Raw genomic sequence first — 22,861 nt, 5'->3', positions numbered from 1 at the left:
CTCTGTGTGTCTCTTCCACTTTCTAAAAATCAACGGAGAGGGTGAGGATTAACAACAAACAAAACATATGAAGAGAGGAAGGCAGAGGTTAAGAGGAGCACTGAAGACTGTGCTCTCTGGGCCTACAGAGGGCGCTCCAGCCCCGCCCCGAAAGGTAGGCCCTGACCCCGGTGCCGTGGAGCGCGCGCGAGCGCGCCGCCGGGCCTCTTCTAATTGAGCATGCGCGCCGGAAGCCCGGTCAGAGCGGCGCGTGCGCAGAAGGAGCCGCCGCGGAGCCGGGGCGGGCCGCGAGCCGGAGTGGGGTCGGAGTGGCGGGCACCATGCTGTCACCCGAGGCGGAGCGGGTGCTGCGGTACCTGGTGGAGGTGGAGGAGCTCGCCGAGGCGGTGCTGGCGGACAAGCGGCAGGTAGGAGGCGCGTCCGCCGCGCAGGGGCGCGGGCTCAGCTGCTGGGCCTGGTGGTGATGCCGTAGGGAAGTGCGCGGGTCCGGAATCTGGCTCCGGCAGCGGCTGGCAGTGAGTTCACCCGGACCCGTGGCCTAACGGCTGTGGCGACAAACGTGGCAGATTGAGGCGATGTGGGCACAGCGCCGCGCCTCACCCATTTTTGCAGACCTACGTGTTAGGGGAGCGGAGCGCCCGCCCTGTGCTAGCCGTCCTCTCTCCATCCTTTCTTTGCCCTTTTCTGTGCTCTCCCGTTCCCGAACCATCACCCCTTTGGGCAGTTTACCTGAACCCCTTTTCCAGAAGGCAGGTCTGGGCATCGTCCCAGTCAAGGCCTTGGAGGGGAGAAGAGGAACAGAAAAGAGGTCGGCGTGTCTGTGACTGCGCAGGGGTGGGGCCGTGGGAGGACAGGGACCCCGGGCTTGGCGGGCCTTGTGGACCTAACAGGGAGCTCGGGTCTGGCTCTAATGGAAGTGCCAAGTGGTTGAAGGGAGTTGCGGAGGGTGGGGAGGAGGGGAGCAAAGGATGACGTACTTGGATCAAGGTTTTAAAAGGATCCCTCTGGCTTCTCTGTGGAGCACGGTAAGTATAGGAAGGCCAGGGGCCATTGGTCCAGGGTGGTGGTGATGGAGACAGCAGATGGGGCAGTAATATATTTTGGAGATGGGCATGTTTTGTTTTTTAGAATTGAATATTTAGTTTGACAAATTTCGGACAGTGGCAGTAAAGATTTTGTTCTACTAAAATCAGTACCACCTCATCACGTTTCAATTGGTAAAAGTCAAGTGTTTTAAGAAAATGGCACAATAACAACTAGCAGTGGACCCGTCTTGATGTGGCCTCCTCTTTACAACCTTTGTTGTGAGGGTTCTCTCTTCCAGTGTGGGGTCCTGGGAGAATGTCAGGATAGCTTCTGCTTAATCCACTGCCATCGGGTTAGTAGGTCTTGATGATGGTTAGTAGTGCACAGGGGCCCGGGAGTAGGACAAGAATGATTCGTGACTTCCCATCTTCAGTTAGGATGATTGATTGGTGGTTGGTTGGGTATTTACTGGGAAGGGGAAGACTTGGGGAAGAGCCTTACTCACTGCGTCAGTGTGCTGAGTGATGCTGATAATAGCAGTTTGTGAGTACTCACCAGGTGTCGGGCACTGTGCTGGTAATCCATCCCGTTCCTGGCTCAGTAACCTGTGAGGAAGGCGAAATCGCACAGTGACTAGCGTGCAGCAGGATTCAAGCGTGGGTATTCTGGCTCCAGAGCCAGTGCTCTAAAGCGGTACATGCTACCCCCTCCTCACTTCTTTAGTAGCTGTTGTGTTGTTACCACCATTTCAGTGCCCCGCCCCTTCTGTCCCAGTCTCGTGTGGTTGGGCTTCTCATGATACTAGCTCAGAATCAGCTGGGGGAGCTTGCCCAGGGAGAGGTTTCCACTCCCCAGGGATTCTGAAATGCCCTAACGCTTGAGAACCAGCGCTCGAGTGGATAATAAAGAATTATCTGTTTAGTCAGCATTTTCCCAGCACCTTCTCTGGGGGGAAAACATCTGCACAACACACGGTCTTTAAAAGGACCTGGAAGCTGAGTGGGGGAAGAAATACATTCACACATCAGTCTATCTTAGGAGGACACTGGAAGTGACCCAGGAACGATGCCTTGTTGTTTCTGTTAGGTTTTAATAGAAAGGTGGGTCTGTTGGGAGCTGACAAGCTGGGGCAAGAAGTAGCTGACCTCCCTCCTGCCTCTGTGCTTTTCAGATTGTGGACCTGGACACCAAAAGGAATCAGAACAGAGAGGGCCTGAGGGCCCTACAGAAAGATCTCAGCGCCTCTGGTAAGTCAAGACTTCCTCACTACAGCCCAGGAGGCCTGTTCAGTTCTCCTTAGAAGGCCTTTGCCTTGTCCCTAACAGAGACCAGGCAGGAGGCTACAGGTGTGTGACACACCCCATGGAGATGGGGGGAGGAAATGTCACAGGTCTCACACAGACTGTGGCTCAGGGTTTCAGCTGCTCAACTCCATGACAGGCCGTTAGGTGCTGGCTTATCAAAGTTGGCACTGGGAAAGTACGGGGAGGGGGTATAAAAACAGTACAAATGAGCAGAACAACATAAATACGTAATTAGAAATTGTGAGAAAGCTGAAGATGGGACTGGACGTGGGATAGGTGTTGGAGGATGGGATGGAGGCTCTTAGAGGCCAAGTGGTTATGACAGAATAAGCAAGGGGGAAGGGCATGTGATGAAGCTGGAAAGATGGACAGAGGCCAGGCCATAATGAAGGGAAGTAGTTTGAATTTTGTTTAAAGTGCATTGGAAGGTCTAAAACCTTCCCGTTGCTTTTCATCTGACCAGAGTAAAATCCAGAGTCCTGCAAGATCCCCCTTCACTCTTGTCTGGGGGTAATCCAGACCCCCTTTCACTCTTCCAACATCATCTCTATCCCCCCTCACTCGCTGACTCCATCCTTACTGGTCTTCTTGCTGTTTCTAACACCCCAAGCACATTACTGATTTTTTGCTGCAGGGCTCACACCCTCACTTTCTTCAAGTCTCTGTCCAGATGTCACATAATCAGTGAGGCCTCTCAGACCACCAGGTATAACAAGTCTCTCCCCTAGAGAGAGACTGGCATTCCCCATCCCCCTTACCCTGCTTTATTTTTCTCTAAGTGCTTAGATCTGCCCGGGCCTGACAAGTGATATCTGCTTGTTTACTCCCCTTCCTCCACCATAACTTAAGCTCTGTGAGTGCAGGACCTTTGTCTTGTTCTGCTGTGTTTTCAGCGTCTCTAAAACAATGCCTAGTGGATAGGAGGTGCTCAGAGTATTTGTTGAAGGAATTACCCTTTTCCATTTCAGAAGATGTGATGGTTTGCTTTGGGAACATGTTTATCAAGATGCCTCACCCTCAGACGAAGGAAATGATTGAGAAAGGTAAGGCCTCCTGGGCACGAGTCAGGGAAACAGCTGCCTCCCCCTGGGGTGGGGGTGCATCTTGTAGCACATTTTTTTTGAAGTTGAGAGAAAACAGTATGTGTGCCTAGCATAATGCTTATCTGTGGAACAAGTTGGACCACAAATAACAGAAAATTCAACAAATTGAGGTTTAAAAAATTTTGTTCTGCTTTTCTCATGTAAGAAGTTATCTGGAGTCAGCCATCCAGGACTGGCATTGCTGCTCAGCAGTGTCGCCTTAGCGTATTCTCATGGTGGTTGTGTCATCATTGCAGGGCTCATGTCCACGTGCCAGGCTGGAGGAAAGGCAAAGGGCTTTCTCCTTATATGGCAGGGGTGGGGGACGTCTGGCCCGTGGGCCGTATAAGGCTCAAGCAAATCATTTAGTCTGGCCCTGCCAAAGCATTAGGGGTGAGTTCAATGTTTGACCAAATATAGCAGGCTAATGTTTAAGTTGATAATTTTGTTATAGTGCAAGAATGATGTTATAAATATCCAAATGGCCCTTGGCAGAAAAAAGGTTTCCCACCCCTGAGTGTGGCCTTGCCTTCTGTTTTGGAAATTAGGCCTTCTGCTGACATCTCTATGGCCAGAACTAAGTTACGTGGCCCCCGTAGATACAAAGGAGCCTGGCATAGTGAACTTTTATTTTAACATCCCCTACAAGAGAGACTTTGTTGAAATGGGGGCTTGGGGTGAGTGAACCTTAGGGTCGGCAACTAAATAGATGTTTCTCAAATATGCATGACCACAATTCCCAAAGCTCTTTGGAGATGCATCATAAAGGTAAAAAGTCAGGTTGCAAATGCGTCCTTGGCTGGGAAAAGGGCGGGTTACGCATATTTTCTCTTTTCTGCCCTTGAAAATGTATAGGACAAGACGACCAGCAAGGTTGCCTCCGTCCCTGAAGACAGGGTGCCTCTATCCCTGTTGAAATAAAAATTCTAGCAAAGGGTTAGCTTGGAATAGAAGTTTCTGGTTGTCCTGTTGAAAAACACACACTAACATTATGGTTATAAAATCGAGTTGTCATTGCACTAGGCTGGTAGGCTGGAGGATGCTTTCAGAGGGGTCGCTTGCCTGGGTTCAGGATCTGATCTTCAGCTGTCTTGGCCCATAAATGTGGTCATGTTAACTGTACCTATAGGGGTTCTGGGACATCATTATCCATAATTCTCAGTGATGGACACAGGCGAAACAAGCTTGTAAGAGTAGGGTTACTCATTTACATTGAGCAACCCATTTTATTTTTTTATTTTTAATATGTTTTTACTGATTTTTTTGTTTAGAGAGAGAGGAAGGGAGAGGGAATAGGATGATAGAAACATTGATGAGAGAGAAACATCATCTATTGGCTGCCTCCTGCACGACCCCCACTGGGGATTGAGCCCACAACCCTGGAATCTAAGGAATTGAACCAGTGGCCTCTTGGTTCCTGGGTTGACTCCCACCCACTGAGCTACACCAGTCGGGCAAGCAACCTATTTTAAAAGATTGAGTAGAACCATTGCCCAGACCAGAGGCCCAGCTGGATCAGGGGCTTCTCATCAGAAAGAATGAAAGTCTGTGGGGAAGACAAACTAGCTCAAATGTTCCTGTGAGCCGGTGCAAACAGCAGGTGGAGAGGATTGAGTGACAGTCAGATGTAACATCTGAAGTTGAGCTTTGTAGCTTCCACTTCTCATAGGCAGTTTGCTTTCAGGTGCAGTCTGTTAAGGTAAGATAACCTCTTCTATCCACTGAGGCTAATTAGGTTAAGCTTGAGCATTCAGTTTGCCCATTGATTGTTAGGTTGTTTAGGCCACATGTTACCACAATCATGCTTTTCTAAAAACTCCTTAGTGGACTTGGGTTTATAAAATCCCTTAGCCACCCATTTTCCAGTCATCATAGGGTAGGTCTGCTGTAGGTTCTTCGTTTTATTTTTTCAGTTGAATTTTCTCTAATTTCACTGTGGAAGGGTGACCTAAAATCCTGATGTTGCCTTCCCTATGCACCAACTAGCCCAAGGTATTTGCATAGTGCAGTGGTCGGCAAACTGCAGCTCGCGAGCCACATGTGGCTCTTTGGCCCCTTGAGTATGGCTCTTCCACAAAATACCACGTACGGGCGCACACATACAGTGCGATTGAAACTTTGTGGCCCATGCACAGAAGTAGGTTTTTGGCTCTCAAAAGAAATTTCAATCGTTGTACTGTTGATATTTGGCTCTGTTGACTAATGAGTTTGCCGACCACTGGCCTAGTGAAAACAGGTCAGGAGATTGAGAGTCAGCGGACTGGTCTGCTCAGCCCGATCCTGGGCTCGCTCAGTGGTTGTGGGCAGGTCTCATTGCTTCTCTAGCCTTTGGTTCCTTCCTCAATTAGTTTCTGAAGTTCCCTTTTCCTTCCTGAATGCTAAGAGCCCTTGCTCTCCAAGGGGCTAGGGAGAGGCTGGCATCCCCGACTCCTTTTGGGTCATTGTGTCTATAGTATAACCTCATCCTATTTGCCCACCTCTTTTTTCAGATCAGGATCATCTGGATAAAGAAATAGAGAAACTCCGGAAACAACTTAAAGTGAAGGTCAACCGCCTCTTTGAGGCCCAAGGTATTAGCCTAGGAGGTGGAGGAGGGGGGAAGAAACCAGGAAGGGACAAAACCATCAACATGACTTAGAGGGCAGGATTGGGAAGCCCCTCCCCGGTGGGCAATGGCCTGGACAGCATGTGAGTGGCACTGAAGCTGTGGGCAGGGGGCAGTGGTTGTCTCTAGCCTTCCTGAGATAGAATGGACAAGGAAGTTTGTGGGGTCTTCTATCACAAATTCTTTTCAGGTTCAGGAATGGCCTGAGGTATCTTACATTTTATGCCAGGGCATGGTGTGGGGACCAGGACAGCTCTGACTCAGAAGCTGAATTTCTAGGTAAACCTTACCACTCCAGATCTGCCATAGGTATGGCAGAAATCTGGAGGTTTCTGGCCAGCAGAGTCATAATTCTGCAGGTTCTTGATGAGTCAGTAGTGGGTGTCAATGTTCATTGTTCAGTATGTTGTAGATTTGAGGCCCTTCCCTGTCAGACCTCAAAGCCAGGTGTCTGGCAGTATGAATGCAGTGTGAACTCCTTTCCCAGGTCTGACTCCGGGGCCAGTAGGTTGGACAACAAGAGGCCTGAACGCACTGATAGATTGTCTTCTCCCCCTAGGCAAACCGGAGCTGAAGGGTTTTAACCTGACCCCCCTCAACCAGGATGAACTTAAAGCTCTCAAGGTCATCTTGAAAGGATGAAATTCAAGAACCTGGATAAGGGGCCTAAAACCAGCATCCCCCTGGGATCATGTAGGACCCAGAACTCTGCAAGGACACAGGCATCAGCAGTCTGGCCATGGCTCCTGTTTGCAGCCTCTTTATCTGTAGAGCTTGACGGCTCTGAAAGCGGAGGGAACCCTCAGCCTGCCAGTGCCTGTGGGCCTGACCACTGGGGCTAATGGACACAAGACCCATTGACAGGCCTAGCAGCCACCAGTGGGTGGGTGGGGGCAGCGCCTGTGGGGGTATGAGAATGACTGCAACAGACACTTCTCAACAGTGGCCTGCTGTTTAAATGGGCCCTGGGCAGGGAAGAAGGAAGAGTGGGAGCTTCATTCCAGCATTCCTCTCAGAAAGGGAGACATTTTCAAGCAGCATGTGTAACAGAATTGGAATAAAGCAGGAAGCTCACAGGTGGTTTCTGAATGAAGGACAGGATCTTGGTGCTTCGTGGTTCACCACAACTATCTGTGGAGCAGACATACCATTTCTCCCCACTCGCTCCATTTTGGCCCATTTTTCCTGCTTGCTCCCAGATGGAGCCCAGAGTAGGTGCTGCTTACAGCTGCTTGTTCGTCAGGAAGGCCTTGCAGAGTCCTGCACCAGAGATGGGTGAGGGAGACTGCCTCTTCACATGCTTCATGCATTCAGGATGCCCCTCCACCATCTCTGGAAGCAGGGCCAGGGCCAGCGCTGCTCTCTGCGTTCCCTTATCGTCAGGTCTCGGGTCCTAATGTGAATGTGCTGTGAGGGCAACACAGTATCTTTCTGTTCGTTGAGGCTTCAATAAAGGTCACCTAGTGAATGGATAGCTGCTTCTGTTCATTACCTCCTTTGGTCCTTAATTGAAGGCATACCACTCCCCTTAGGTTAGGATACCACCTATGAAGGGCAGTGGTTCCTCCTTGAAATGATAGCAGGCACACTGCCATTCCCCCTGCGGCAGTCGGCTGCTGCCGATAGTGTTATTGGAACACAGGCTGCTATGTCCAGATCCTATGTTTTCATCAAGAGGAACTAGCAATTTGGATTTTTAAGTTGAATTTTCTGTCTTTTAAATATTGCTAATTCAGAAAAATTTTTTAAACTGGTGTTGGCCAAACAAAAAAACCTTACGTAAGTCAAATTTGGCTCAGAATTGCGATGGTGCATCCTTTTGAGTTTTTTTTTTTTAGTAGAAATTTGTGTGTTTTTTCATACTGGCTCAAACCATAGGGAGATGGAGTTGGAAACTAAATGAGAATAAACTAAATGTCCACAGTAGATTAAAGGAATTGATGGCTCCAGGTAGTGGGATACTACACAGCTATAATCAAATAAATAAGGAAGCTCTTTGAGCACTAATTTGGAACAAGCTCCAAGATTGAGAAAAGCAAGGGGGCAGGACAGGTGTCTGATAAGCTGGTGATTTGTATGCAATCACCAATTATTTGGTTCCCTCAAAACAGCATATTTGGGGTGGAAGGAAAGAACATGTTGCTGTTATATTGCATATTTATAAATTTAAAAAGTAGGGAGTAGCAGCATTCACTTTGCTAGACACTATCTGGTAGGACTGCCTTGCTCACAATTTCCCTGTAAACATTGCCTCTACCTGTCTGGCGAAGGAGATGCTAGGACAGAAAGAACCAATTGGATCCTACTGGGAAGGTAAAACCCACGCCTGGGGCTGTCTGGGTTTTCCTCAGTCACAGGGATGAAGGCAGGAGGCCCAGAATGGCTGGTTTCTGGCCTTTCCAAAGCTAACTGGTTCATTTCTTGGACTTGACAGTATTCACTTCCAAAAGCCCTTCCCATCCCTGGGCAGTCAGATTCTGTTACTTGTAGCTGAAAGAACTGTCCTGAAGCAGGAAGAGTGGTAGAGGGAGCTGCCTGGGATCCCCTAATGGGTCCCCATGGAGCAGTTAGCCCACCAGCCCACTTGTAACTCCTATTAAACTAAGAGGAGGTATAGGAATATGGGAATGCTATCTCCTTGCCTGCTAGCACAAGGCTTTCTAGTTTAAAAAACTCCGCTCCCAACCTCAAGTAGGAAGGCCCAGAGAGGTACCTGTCACCCAGATGACTTAGATAAGTGCCCCTTTGCAGGGACCCTTCCTAAGCAGCTCTGCCTTCCTGATCCACGTCCATCTGAGAAATGGGGATGCTTTGGCCTGCTGGCTTTCACGTAGGGGAGCTCCATGGGTTCCCCTGACATGCAAGGTCAGGGTATTGTAAGGAGATGTGCAGGGTTCAGTCCTCCAGACTCCCAGTAAACAATCTAATAACTGCTTGCTTGTCAACATAGCTTAAGACAAGTTCCCTAGCCCGTGAATCCTCTGCTCTTGGAGGACTCTTTCAACACTAACCTCCTGGGAGACATCAAAGGGTGACGCCAGGAGGACACCGCTGCAGCCCACAGCATTCCCTGAGCCAAGCCTGGTGCCCAGTAACTTCGAGTAAGTCCTGTGCTCATTTATTAGATGTGATCTCTCTGGATAGCTGAATTTGCTGAGTTTTTACTCTTTGGGCCTATTAGCTAAGCCAATCTGTCGAGGTTAAAACCCATCCAGTCCAGAGGATTGGCTGTCTCCAGGTGCAAAGGTGCCCAGGGGTCGGTGGGGGAATCCAGGAGACCCGGCCCAAGCAGCAAGCAGCAGCTGTGGCCCATCCAGAGGGAGGGAGGCATGTGCTCTGAGGTGCTGCTGTGCTGGCCATGGAGTGGGGAGAGGACTGGATGACATGGCACCTCCCAGGGACGCTTGCCTCTCAGCGGCTGGGTATTAGCTGGAAGGTTTCTTCTGGCCTTGAAGGGAGCGGAACAGCTGCCTCAGCTGTTTTTTTCGATCATTGATGCAACCTGGAAGGGAAGTGGAGTGTTGGCTGGAAGGTCCTGTCCCTAGAAAAAGGGGTTTGGGAGTGGAGCGACCTGTGCTGCTGCTACCTGTTGGGAGGAGGAGACAGCAGCCATGCAATTATGGATGGCTTATGGTTTGCATCCTGAACTGCTGTGGCCCTCGAGCAGGTAATTTTCCTCTTCATGCATCAGTTTTCTCATCTGTAAACCAAATACTTGCTTTATGGGATGAGTGTAAGGATCATCAAAGGAAGGTAACATTCATTGGGGACTTACTACCTCAGGGATGGCTTCCGGTGCTGAATGTGGATTGACTTGTTAAGATCTCACCAGAATGATGTGTAGAAGAAGAAAACCGAGGTTCAGACGCCAAGTTATTTGCTCCAAATCACACAAAAAATAGCAGGTCTGGGTTTTGAACCCAGGCTAATCTAGCTCCAGAAGTCAAGTTCTTAACCACTACCCCACATTGCTTTCCTCTGGTTTTACTCAGTGAAAATGCATTAAAGCTAGCACAGTGCCTAGTACCTAGTAGGTTAAATGCTCGCTTTCTTCCCTTACCCAACCCCGTTTGTCACGCACAGTTGGCTAAGAGACAAATATTTCCACACAGTAGCCCCTACTCTCATGTGTGTCCAGGGAGTCCAGGCTGAGAGGCCAACATGAACTTTGGAGACACCTCCTCTCCTGGCACATTCACGGTGTTACCACTTCCTGTTTGCTCTCACAGCTGATCCTTGAAGCAATTCCATGGTCACTGAATCTTGTGCCAGGCACTTTGATGGCACTCACAAATGCTGGATGAATGATGAATCCACATGGCCACAACTACTGACCTGGAGGAGACGGCCATCTTTCTTAGCACCCCAAAGCCCCATTCCTAACTCCTAGGTGCTCACTGGTCATCAAGGCTTCAAAGCTAAGAACCCTAGCTTTAACTGCAAGTGGCTCATTCATAACTCCCAAATATTTGTGTCCAATGCAAATCTCTTCTTGGAGTTCTAGACTCATCTCTGAGTTATCTGCTGATCTTTTCACCAGGAGATCCCTCAACACATCCATAATACATTTCATCAATACTCTTCCCGCTCCCAGCCAGCTCCTCTGGTATTCACGACCATATGCCCACACTCCACTGGATACTTGGGAGTTATCTAGAGACTCCTCAAGCAGTGGCTCTCAATCTAGGCTGTGCTTTAGGGTCATGGGGAGATTTAAAAAATATTGATGTCCAGACCAACTGTGTCTTTATCTCCAGCAGGCATTGGTCTTTTTTAAAGGTCCCAGGTGATTCCAGTAGGCAGCCAAAGTGGAGAAGCCAAGGTGTCCTGAATCTTTGCTACTCAAACAGGGCCCAGAAAACAGCAGCATCGATATCTGAGATGGATTGTTAGCAAGGAGAGCTGCAACAACCTCTCCCTTTCCTACATGCGCATCTGTCTGCAGGGTGACTGCTGTTCTTCCCACCAAGAGGTGGAGTCTATTTCCTTGCCCTGTGAATGTGGGCTGGACTAGCTTTAACTAATGGATTGTGGAGGAATGATACTTTGGGACTTCTAAGCCCAAGCCTGGGTGTCAAGAGGTTTCACTACATTTTCCTCGCCTTCTTGGAACCCTGGGACTACCATGTGAAGAAGCAGGCAGCACTGCTGGAGGACAAATGACCACCTGGAAAGAGAGGCCCAGCTGACAATCATTATCAACCACCACACACGCAATGAAGCTATCCTAGGCTCCCAAATCTCAGTGCATCCCCGGGTGCCTGGAGCCCTAGGAGTGACTCCAGGCGATGCCTGGAGAATGAATAGCAAATAAGGTAGCTGTTTTAAGCTGTGAGGTTTGGGGAAGGTTTGTTACACAGTAACAGTTAACTAATAGAGAGCATCACCTGGGAACTTGTCAGATATGCAGAATTTTAGGCCTCACTCCAGACCTACTGAATCATAATCTTCATTTAAACAAGAGTTCCAGGTGGTTGTAGCCACAGCTTGAAAGCATTATGTAGTCATCCTCCAAACACGCAATTTGGCAGACACTAGGGATCTGCTGTGGAAAAGCCATTCACAAACTTCCTCTCCTTTGCCGTCCTCAAGGCAAACTGCTTGACATCCCAGGCTTCCTTGCATCATGGGTGGCCATGTGAGCCAGCGCTGATAGATGTCAGCAGAGGCCCCTGGGAGGGCATCCCTTTTGGAATAAACAATCAAAGCTTGAAGGAAAGGCTTTGGTCCTTGGGCCTTCCTGTTTCTTTCTGCCTGGGACAAGGACAGAGTGTCTGGAGTTGGAGCAGCCATCTTGCAACCCGAGCAACCTGAGGCAACAAGCACGAGCACCAAGGCAACCTACTACGTGTGGCAAAGCAAAAAGAGGAAAGAGCACCATGCTGCATTGTGCCAGCCCTGCACCGCTAACCCCAAGACTTCCTGTGGCTCAGGACAAATCAGTCCCTCCCTGGCTAACTATTAGTTGGCTTTTTTGTTGCTTGCAGCCAAGCCCAATCCTAAATCATACCAAACCCGAAAAAAGTTTGAAACCTTTTCATCAAAAATAAAAAGATGCCACAAAGAGCATTTAAAAAGCAAATTACAAACTCAGTAAAATGTTTACAATAAGCTTGACAGAGAGGTGATATCTTTAACATATTAATATCCAAGGCCTTTATACATTTAAAAAAATGTAAAACAACCCATTGAAAAATAGATTGAGTATGGACAGCTAACAAAAGAAGAAATGCAAATTAAAAATCTGAAACCTCACCAATAATCAGTGGAATGCACACATTGGTAAAGTTTGTTTGTTTGTTTGTTTGAATTCAGAGCTGGAAAATTCAATAATCTTTCCGGAAAGCAATCTGGCTATAATAAGTCCATCCCTTTGACCCAGTAATTGTATTTCTAGAAATCTGTCCTAACGAAACAGCCAGATTTCTCAGTTGAGCTTTATGTGAAAGGATGTTCATCGTGCCATTGTTTATAAAAGCGAAAAATTGAAATCATGCCATGAGCTCAATTACAAGAAACTGGTTTAGCCAATTTGGCATCTATGTAAGCTAGAATATTTTGTAGCCGTATGGGAACTTTGTTTTTAACTGTGCTATGGGACAAGAGAGCCTAGCAGTCAAGTATTGCTCATGTTTTAGAGTCAGACAGATTGGAGTTCAGGTCCTGGCTCACCACTTATAACCGAGACCTTAAGCAAGTTGTGTAACATCTGGAAATCGTTTCCTTATCTGTAAAATGATAATAAAAGCTGCCTAAAAATGAAATGAGATAACATATGTAAAATATTTAGTCTAGACCTGGCAAATAAGTGTTTCCAAAAGATAGGCTCTTATTAATATTGTTGAATGATGTGGAAAATGCTACATGGAAAAGTGGGACTGAAAACTCCAGTCCTCTGCCAAATCTGTAAAAGGAAAAAATAGAATATATGCATTTTTAAAAAACTGGAAGGAAACACACCAGATAGTTAAAGATGGTTATGTCTGGATGATTTTTTATTTCCTTCTTTAGTTTTCAAATAGTCTACAATAAGTGTGAATAATTTTCATTTTTTAATGTTTTTTAATGTATTTATTTTATTTCAAAGAGAGGAGGGGAGAGGGAGAGAGAGATAGAAACGTCAATTGACTGCCTCCTGCACACCCCCTACTTGGATTGGCTGCCTCCTGCACACCCCTTACTGGGGATTGAGCCTGCAACCCTGGCATGTGCCCTGACTGGGGATAGAACCAGGGCCTCCTGGTGCATGGGATGAAGCTTAACCAGCTGAGCCACATCGGACAGGCAAAAATTTTCATTTTTTAAACACCAAGTTTTAAAGTCAAACCCTGAAGTCCTTAATTTCTCTTTAATCTATCGTGGAAGGGGGGTTGTTTGTCATTGTTTTCCTAAACCTTTTGAAATCTACCTCCTGGCAGATTAATAATATCTCTCACTATGTGCCAGGCAGTGTTCTAGGCATATATTGAAATAGAAACTAGTTAATCTCCATTTTACAGATGAGAAACAAAGAGGTTAAGTCTTGGTCCAGGTCATACAGCTGTGCCAAGCTGCCAGTCTTAGACTACCTGGAACCTCCCATGACACATCCCTGGTGCCCAGTTCCCACATGGCCCCACATACCAAGGTGTGTGTTGGTCACAAAGTTCCCCATTTCTGACAAGTCGGGAACCCCCTCTTCTCTGCTGACAGGGCCATCATTCCACATGAGGTCAAAGCCTCCCACTCGCTTCTCCCTTCCTGTGAGCCTGGATAGGCAGGAGACACAAAGGGTTAAAGAAGGTGCACCTGGTAGGAACCAAAGACCCTGGCCAGGTTCCTGATTCATCCCTGCAGCCTGCTGGCCCCCACACTGTCAGAATACCCTCCTTTGCCCATCCATTCACTGGCTGTTTCCTAGGTGCCCACACAGGTCTCAGAGGGGCTGTCCCCCACTTTTATTCCGTGGCTTAAACACTTGCCCTCAGTACTTCTGCATTCTGGTTTAAACTCTGCTGTCTCCCCCAGACCATACATTTCATGAAGGCAGGAACTGGGTCTGTTCTCTCCTTTACTGTGTCCTCAATGTGTGGCATAGGGCCTGACACACAAGAGGCTCGAGTGTTTGTTGAATGACTAAATGATGGCAGATATAGTGGACACCTAAGGTTCCCCCTGCTCAGCATCCATTTTACCTTCTTTCAGCCTAAGAGTGCCTCAGTTTTTCCTTTGAGAACCATTCTCCTTCTCTCACTTACATGGCTCAGGTGAGGTTGACCCCATCCCCTGGGAGATGGGCACAAGACCTAGGCCTGGTTAATCAGAGTCATAATGATTGGTTCAGAGAGGGCATGTGACCCAAACCCCACTCATGAGCAATAAGAGTCAGCCCTCAAACTCTTGCTGGAATAATTGAGAAAAAACTAATAAAGAAGAAAGAGATGAGAGGGAATGAGGGAGAGGAAGAGGGAAGGAGGGAGGGAGTAATGGAAGGATAGAAAGATAGAGGGAGGGAGGAATGGAGGGAGGGATAGAGGGAGGTAGAGAAGCAAGAGTAGAGAGAGGGAGGGAGAAGACAGACCAACCAACATAGACTGAAGTCAGGCCCTGAATTTTCCTTATGTACACATTGTAGTAACAATATATAGTCTCTCACTGAGCACTTACTGTAGCTAGGCACTTGACAGTAAGTTATCTTGGTAAATTGATCTAACGATCCTGAGAGGTAGACACAGATGAGGAAACAAGCTCAGAGAGGTGGAATGACTGGTCCAGGGTCCCACACTCAGGAAGTGTCCAGGAAATCCTGCCGGACCAAATCTCAGAAAGCTGTGGTTGGCCCTGCTCTGACCCAAAGGGCTGGGTCCTTGGACCAGGCTCCAACCCTGTGTGGACATCTCAGTTTCTCCATCTATAAAATAGCGGGGCAGGCTAGAGTGTCTCTGAGGGCCGCTCAAGTCCAAGGTTCTGAGTTCTATCTCTTCTCGGGTGGGAGCCCCGATTGTCATTATGGGGTGCCTGAAAGGCTGTCCTCCCCCACCTGGCCTCCATGTCCACGATGTGCAGGGTGTCTTCCAGGAGGCAGGTCTTGAGCTCATAGTCCTCCTGGCTGCTGGCTGTCAGCGATGGGGACGCATTGACCTCCAGGAGCCATCTGGGGAGGGAACAGAGGGGAGAGTCTTAGGGTTACCTGGTCCCTGGAGCTCCTGGAACTTCGCTGAGAGGCTAGAGGGGGTGCCTGGGCCTCACCTTCAATTCACCCAGAGTTACTCTCTCCACTTGGCTAAAACTTTTTGAAAACAATTGCTACCCCACAGGGGCTGGGCTATGGTGAACTGGAAAGAGCATTCCATGTCTACAGGTCTGGCTGTGGCCAGCTCCAGGGGAGTGTTGCCCTGTAGGAGCATGACCCAGGATTACATGATTGTCTTGTGTTTTCCAGAAAAGCCAAAAATCCAGATTTTGTGTGACAATCTCCCAAAGTTTAGAGATTGTCACTGAATTTCAATGAAAAAGAAACAAAAACAAAATTCTGAAGGCCAAACTCCAGGTGACAACCCAATGGCCTCCAGTTTACAACCTCTTGTTCTGTGTAACCCGGTCATTTACAGCCAGGAACCTCGGCCCAGAAAGCGAAGGGCTCACCCAGCAGGTCAGCGGGAGCCTCAGGTCCCACTTTCCACTATCTGCTGCCTCCTCCAAGTGTGTTTCCCCTGTCAGCATCCACTGTGATGCCCACAGCCACATCTTACCCAGACGTCTTTTGCACGTCTTTTACCCCAGGGGGCAAAGGAGAGAGACCCACTGGTACCCGACCCTGTTTCTCTGAACCTGGGCCTGATTTAGGTCTTGACTTCTACTCCTCGCTCAGAAAGCCCCTCAATACCATACAGTGACCCTCAGGAGGTGCTGGGCCCAAGAGCTGCGGTACTGGCGGGGAGCAGCTCAGCACAGGAACTATGACCCTGGGCCTGGCTCTGCCCTTGACTTACTGGGTGACCTCAAGCTCCCAGAATAACCCCAATGGTATTGCATGAGGGCCATTGCTGTGGTCCTTGCCACCTCAGTTTGTTCTACTCATCAGGTCAACCTCATGGACACTGAGGAATGCACCAAATTCTTGACAGGGATCGACATGGTGAAGGCACTTTGCATCTGGAAAGCACCAGGGCTTACAGAGGGTAATTTTCTTGCTGGTACCAGAGGAGGATCCCTGACTCAGCATACATTCAGGGAAGGCCTCTTAGTGCCAGACATGAGGCTCAGTGCTCTATACTTCATTTATTCCTCATAACAATGCTATAGGCACAGCAACCATTTCACAGATGGGCAAACTGAGGCAACAGAAAGTGTGCCTAACTAGGAAGTGGCAGAGCTGATGTCAGACCCAGGCCGTCTGGGTGGAAAATGTCCCCCCTGGCTCTCCAGGGCCACAGGCCCATCCACTTACGGCTTGAGGTCCTGGTCTATGAGAATGTCATAGCCGTACAGCTCAAAGCAGTGCTTGTCACTGATGATCACCTTCTGCACACTCTGCAGGCTCTTGATGAAGATGTTGTCCATGTCGCTGAAGAGCGATTCCACTGCTTCTGGCCCGTGCTTGGACGCCAGGTACTGTCGGAAGCGCTGCAGCATCCATTTGCAGCCCTGGGGCCCGTGCACCCAGGTTGGGAGAGGGAGCCTTAGTTAACCGGGCCCTGGGCTGCCCGGACCTTCCAACAATCGCCATCAACGTGGCCCTCAGGCCTGGACAAGAGGAGCCCATCCCTGAGTCCTATGACCAGGAGAACCCAAGTGTGTCCTTCCTTTTGGGACAAAGACTCTGTAAGCCCAAGGGGATGTGTCCAGCCAGAGTGTATGTGTCTCTAACATAGCCTAGACTCACAACCCCAGAAGTCCTTGCCCAAATGCCCTGTGCAGGCCTCGCTTCCCTGAAGGCAGATTGCACTGACCACGTGTGCATCCCAAGGCCCAAGGAATGATCAACTGCTGCTTGTAGTAGGGTCGGGGGGTATGCAGGAGGCCCCCACTGTGCGGGTATGAGTGGGGGCCAGTTCTCCCCGTGCACTTCTGTTCTGGCTCTTAACCCTTAGAAGTCATAGAATTCTAAATTTGAACCTGGCCTTGTAGGTTATTAGATAGAAGATAGATATGTAGATAGATGATGATAGATAAATAGAAGCATATCTGTCAAGTCAGGAGGATAGCACACATTTTGTTAGAGGGTATGTTACGGTAGTTTGGCTTATAACTTTTAAATATCTAGACCAGTGGTCAGCAAACTCATTAGTCAGTCAACAGAGCCAAATATCAACAGTACAACGATTGAAATTTCTTTTGAGAGCCACATTTTTTAAACTTAAACTTCTTCTAATGCCACTTCTTCAAAATAGACTCGCCCAGGCTGTGGTATTTTGTGGAAGAGCCACACTCAAGGGGCCAAAGAGCCACATGTGGCTCTAGCCACTATGCATGGGCCTCCATTTGTACTCTTGCCCTGGGCACTGCAAATGGGAAGGGTGGGCCTGACTGCACTGTGAACTATGAGCCCAAGACAAGCCTGTCCTGGGCTCTTTGGCACTCCAACTCATCCCCGCAGCCGTCCCAGGGGCTGTGCCGGAGGGCAGAAGCCCAGCTTGCTCACCTTCTTTGGGTGGTAGTCAGGGGACGTCTTTTGCACGGCGACATTGGTGAGGTGCACATCTGGCAGAGGTTGGTGGTCAAGGATCAGTGTGGACAAGAAGAGTGAATCCTGCTCCATGTAGCCCCCAGGGACCAAACAAAGACCCTTCTTGGGAATTGATGGGGAAGGCTACAAAAACAGCCCAGAGGTCACGTGTGGGCTTTAGAGTCAGATGGGCCTGGGTTCAAATCCTGCCTGATTGTTACTGGCTCCGAGCCCCTGAGCAAGTCACTTAACTCTTCCGAGTCTATTTTCCTACATATTTGATGGGAGCACATAATAGTATATTGGCCTCACAGAATTATTTGAAAGATTAGATAACATTCTACATAGAAGCACCTCTTATAGTGCCAGGTATAGCTGTTATATTATGATTTTTCAACTCAAGAGAACATTTTCTAACAACTAGAGAGACTAAATATAGAACAGCCATCTTGGGATATTCTGAGCTCTCTGTCACGAGAGGGGTTCAGGCTGGGTGGCCACTTTGTAGGAATATTGAAAAAGTGATCCAGCTTTGGGGTGGGGTCAAGATGGCCTTTGAGGTCCCAGCTCTGAGAGTCTGCCTTTTGCTATCATCACCATGGTGACCACCAGTAACGTCGACAACACTGTGCAGCTTACAGAGCATTTCACGCAAATCATCTCATTTGTTCCTCAAATTATTCCCATCTCAAAGAAGAGAACCGGAAGCTCAGAGAGGTTAAGGGACAGCCATTCAGAACACCCCTCCACCAACACCCTCCCTCCCCCACTGCATTTCACCTCATGAAATGACCATAAGGTGTAACGTTCTCCAGGACGGACTGGGAGGTAGAGGTTCTAGGTAACTAACCCAAGGGAAATTCCCCTAAAATTTGTGTCGCTCCCCGTTGGCAGCATGTCGGGCAGAGGAAGGGGGCATCCTTGTTAGCACCATTGTTCCAGAATGTCTTCTTTAGAGATTTCCAAAGACTTTTTTTTTCCACATTTGTCTGAGAATCCTTCTATCTTAATTTCAAAAGAATAAGCACATAACAAACCACTAAATAATAAAAAGAGCCCTTAGGTTTATGGTCAACTGATTTTTGAAAAGTGTGCCAAGGCAGTTCAATGGGGGCAAGCATAGTCTTTTCAACAAATGGGCCAGGACACCTGGATATGCACATGCAAGAGAATAAGGTTGGACCCCTTCCTCATACTATAGACAAAAATTAACTCCAAATGTATTTTGGACCTAAATATAAGAGCTAACACTTTAATTCTCTTAGAGTAAAATATAGAAATAAGCTTGGTTAGTCAGAGCTCCTTAGATGTGACACCAAAAGCATGAGTGACAAAAGAAAGAGTAGATAAGTTGAACTTCATCAGAATTAAAACCTTTTGTGCTTCAGCTATGGCTGGTTGCTCAGTGGTTAGAGCACCAACCTGTGGACCAAAGGGTCGAGGGTTTGATTCCTGGTCAAGGGCACGTACCTCCGTTGCAGGTTTGATCCCCAGCCCCCAGTCAGGACACATGTGGGAGGCAACCAGTCTATATGTCTCTCTCACTTTGATGTTCCTCTCTCTCTCTCTCTCCCCTTCTTCCCTCCCTTCCACTTTCTCTCTAAAGATCAATGGAAAAAATATTCTCGAGTGAGAATTAAAACACACACACACACACACACACACACACACACACACACACACACACTCACACACCCCAAAACAAAAAAACTTTTGTGCTTCAAAGGACTTTATCCAGAAAGTGAAAAGGTGGAGCACAGGATTTTTAGGGCAGTGAAAATACTCTGCATGGTACAATAATGATGGAGACATGTCATTATGCATTTGTCCAAACCCATAGAAGGTACAGCCTTAATGTAAATTATGGACTTCGGGTGATTATGATGTGCCGATGTGGGTTAATGTTGATAACAAGGGGAGGCTATGTGTGTGTGTGTGTGTGGAGGCAGAGTATGTGGGAAATCTCTATACCTTCCTCTCAGTTTTGCTGTGAACAACAACAACAACAAAAAGTCCTTAAAAATAAAGGACAATCCACAAAATGGGAAAGGATATTTGTAAGTCGTGTATCTAAGAAGGAAGTAGTATTAAAAAGTAGGTAAAGAACTCTTACAGCTCAACAATTAAAGAGGCAAATAATCCAATTTAAAAGAGGGCGAAGACTTTGAGTAGACATTTCCCCAAAGAAGATTTACAAATGCCCAACGAGCACATGAAAAGATGTTTAGCTTGTCCAGTGTGGCTCAGTGGTTGAGCATCAACTATGAACCCGGAGGTCAATCAAACCAGGTTCGATTCCTGGTCAGGGCATATGCCCGGGTTTCGGGCTTGGTCCCCAGTGGGGGGGGGGGGGGGCGGGGGGGCGTGCAGGAGGCAGCCAATCAATGATTCTCTCTGATCATTGATATTTATATATCTCTCTCCCTCTCCCTTCCTCCCTGAAATCAATAAAAAATCGAACCCTGACCTCCTGATTCATAGGTCAGCACTCAGCCACTGAGCCACGCCAGCCAGGCTGTTTCTACTTTTTACTATTTCAGTGTTGAGGTGAATGTTTTTGTATTTTGTGTGCATACATTGACTAATTTATGTATACACAATATATGTCAAACTATATTTTTATGCACAATTATAAAAGTCAGGTTAAAAACATGTCTTAATGCTTAGTGATCCAAAGTTGGTTTATTATTTTAAAAGTTGGTGTGTAATATCTGAAGCAAATGTGGCAAAATATTAATATCTATTCGATCTGATGGTAGATGCATGGATTTCTACAGTTATAAAATATTTTTTAAATCTTTCAATATTAAAAGTTAAAAACAATTAGAAGGGGTGGAAAATGACATACAGTCACTCACGGGGGAAACAGCAAAGCCTCCTTAAATAGAAACTAGCGCTGGGCCTTGGTTTGTTTGGTAAGTGCCCGTGATGCCTGGAGATCGGCAAACACTTTGAAATGGGAGAGCGGTGCCCGTCCTTGTCCTCAGTAGCCACTCTGGGCTTGGCACCGTTCTAAGTACATTACCTGCATCATTTAATTTCAATTAAAAACAAAACAAAATGAAAACAAGATGGAAAACAAAAATGAAACTAAAATACATTTGATGGTTTGCATCTGATAAATGCTTGTTAGATTTACAAGAACACACACTCACACACACACACACACACACACACAGGAAATGTTGAAGTTGGTAAAATAGAAAAAAAATTCTCAGGAGGGCCTACTCCCACCCTAAAATGCAGGCAAGGCAAATGCATTACCTTGGACAGACACTTAATCGAATGATGAAATTAAGGCCGAGAGCTGTGAATTGGCTAAAAGCATTAGCTGGATCACCCAAATCAGGAGCTCAGCAGCCTCACCTTCCATTCCCATCTCTCCCATAAGCAGGCAATCCAACCCTGCTGATTTATCTCTGAATATTCCTGTACTGTTTACTCCTTTTTATCTGATGCTCAGGTCTAAAAATCTTAAAAACATTTAAAATATTTTTATTGATTTCCAAGAGGAAGGGAGAGGGAGAGAGAATCATTGATGGACTGCCTCCTATCCCCCACTGGGGATCGAGCCCGCAAACTGGACATGTGCCCTGACAGGGAATTGAGCCATGGCCTGCTGGTTCATAGGTTGATGCTCAACCACTGAGCTACACCGGCCGGGCTTAAAAACATTTTTTTGATGTTGATATTTTAACCAGATAATAGATTCACATGATTCAAAAGTCAAAAGGTATAAGGATGTATATAAGGAAATAGCTCCTTCACACCAGATTATTTCATATCAGTCCATAAAGCATTTCCTCCTTCCTTTTCAACAGCGACCTAGTATTCCATTGTATAAACGAACCCCTCCTCTAGTTGTTTCCTATTCTTTCACTCTCACAAACAAGGTTGTACATACAGTGAATAGCCTTTAAGCCTCCATTTTCCTGCATTGTGAGTGGAACTGCAGGAGAAAGAGCCAGAAGGAGAATTGCTGGGTCAGTCAGAAGGTATGTGCATTTGTCTTTCAATAGACATTTCCCAGATTGCCTCCTATTAAGGCACCAATGTACACTCCCACCAGTAATGTATGTATTCTCCCACCTTGCAACACGGAGTCTTATCAAATCTTTGGTCCCTACCAATTAGATGGGTGCAAATGGCATTGTATTTGAGTGAATGAGTGAACAATGACTAGGCACTGAAGAAAAGGATGTGAAAGGATGCAAACGCTCTCCCAAGGGGCTCAACGTGTCCCCTATGAATACTAATAGACGTGAACATTAGATCCTATGAACACCAACCAAGGCGAATGGCAGGCACAGCACCCATAGGATCACCCAGCAGAACGGTGTAGGATGAGTTGCTCTGAGCGGAGCAGGGCTGCTTTCCTCAGATCACTGGGGCCTCCCACCCCCACAGACTGGGAGCTCCAGAGGGAAGGGACTGGGCCTGTTTCTCCTGCGCCCAGACCAGAACTCGGCATTCAGCAGGCACTCAGCACACATCTGTGGAATGGATGAGCTCTCTCCGGACTGCCAAAGGACAGGAAGGGAAGGGTGCATGGGGGATGGGGAGGCGGGATCCCAGGATACACTGGTCATCAATGCTGCTGAGTGTGAAGCGGGTGTTGGAGAAGCGGGCGAAGCCGTCCCGGTACAGCCAGGCCCGCAGGGGGATGTACTGTGACAGAGGTGGGAGCGGAGGAAGACAAAAAGGAAGGGGAGTAAATACGTGTACTTTCACACTTACTGGCTTTTGTACCTGCTGTTCCCTCCACCTGGTGGGTCCTTCCTTCTTTCCCACATCACCCTTCAAGAATCTGCTCCAATATCAGCTTCCTTTGAGTCTACCCCCCTCTTTCTCTGGGGTGGGGCGGGGGCAAGATGCAGAAGAAAACAAAACAATGGGCTTCTTCTCTGCTCACCCCCACGTGTGACACCCCCACCTCAGGGTGTGTCCATAGCTCCCATTGGACAGTGGGTGAGCTTATCTCCTTATACCCAACATAGAGTAGTGCACCATGAAGGTTTAAATGTTTGTTGAATGAATGGCCTGGCCGGTGTGGCTCAGTGGTTGAGCATGACCCATGAGCCAGGAGGTCATGGTTCAATTCTCGGTCAGAGCACATCCTTGGGTTTCAGGTTCGATCCCCAGTAGGGGGCGTGCAGGAGGCACCTGATTGATGATTTTCTCTCATCACTGATGTTTC

The 22,861-nt window shown here is 47.7% G+C and overlaps 2 protein-coding genes across 5 annotated transcripts in view; one reads left to right on the top strand and one right to left on the bottom strand.

Moving 5' to 3' along the window:
- Positions 1-249: 249 nt before the first annotated feature.
- PDRG1 (p53 and DNA damage regulated 1) lies at positions 250-7,489 on the top strand. Its single transcript, XM_028144629.2, has 5 exons — positions 250-407; positions 2,198-2,273; positions 3,299-3,373; positions 5,902-5,982; positions 6,577-7,489. Exons 1-5 carry the CDS (start codon positions 321-323, stop codon positions 6,657-6,659), a joined length of 402 nt encoding a protein of 133 aa, XP_028000430.1. The 5' UTR covers positions 250-320; the 3' UTR covers positions 6,660-7,489.
- Positions 7,490-9,430: 1,941 nt separating this feature from the next.
- TTLL9 (tubulin tyrosine ligase like 9) overlaps positions 9,431-22,861 on the bottom strand; it is a 36,490-nt gene continuing 23,059 nt past the window's right edge. For 3 of the 4 annotated variants that reach the window (XM_008141237.3, XM_028144628.2, XM_054723910.1), the window contains 6 exons: positions 22,245-22,332; positions 17,641-17,699; positions 16,447-16,643; positions 15,037-15,150; positions 13,641-13,765; positions 9,431-9,519 (listed from right to left, as the gene is read on the bottom strand). In XM_008141237.3, coding sequence (XP_008139459.2) covers positions 9,443-9,519; positions 13,641-13,765; positions 15,037-15,150; positions 16,447-16,643; positions 17,641-17,699; positions 22,245-22,332 — 660 coding nt within the window. In that variant the 3' untranslated portion in view covers positions 9,431-9,442. The remainder of the gene's footprint in view (positions 9,520-13,640; positions 13,766-15,036; positions 15,151-16,446; positions 16,644-17,640; positions 17,700-22,244; positions 22,333-22,861) is intronic. The other variant, XM_054723909.1, reaches the window with a different exon arrangement.

This window comes from Eptesicus fuscus, chromosome 12 (assembly GCF_027574615.1).
Source record: "Eptesicus fuscus isolate TK198812 chromosome 12, DD_ASM_mEF_20220401, whole genome shotgun sequence".
In the NCBI taxonomy this organism is placed as follows: domain Eukaryota; kingdom Metazoa; phylum Chordata; class Mammalia; order Chiroptera; family Vespertilionidae; genus Eptesicus; species Eptesicus fuscus.
Note: the sequence above shows the minus strand (reverse complement) of the source record. Positions and strands in the feature narration are given on the sequence as shown.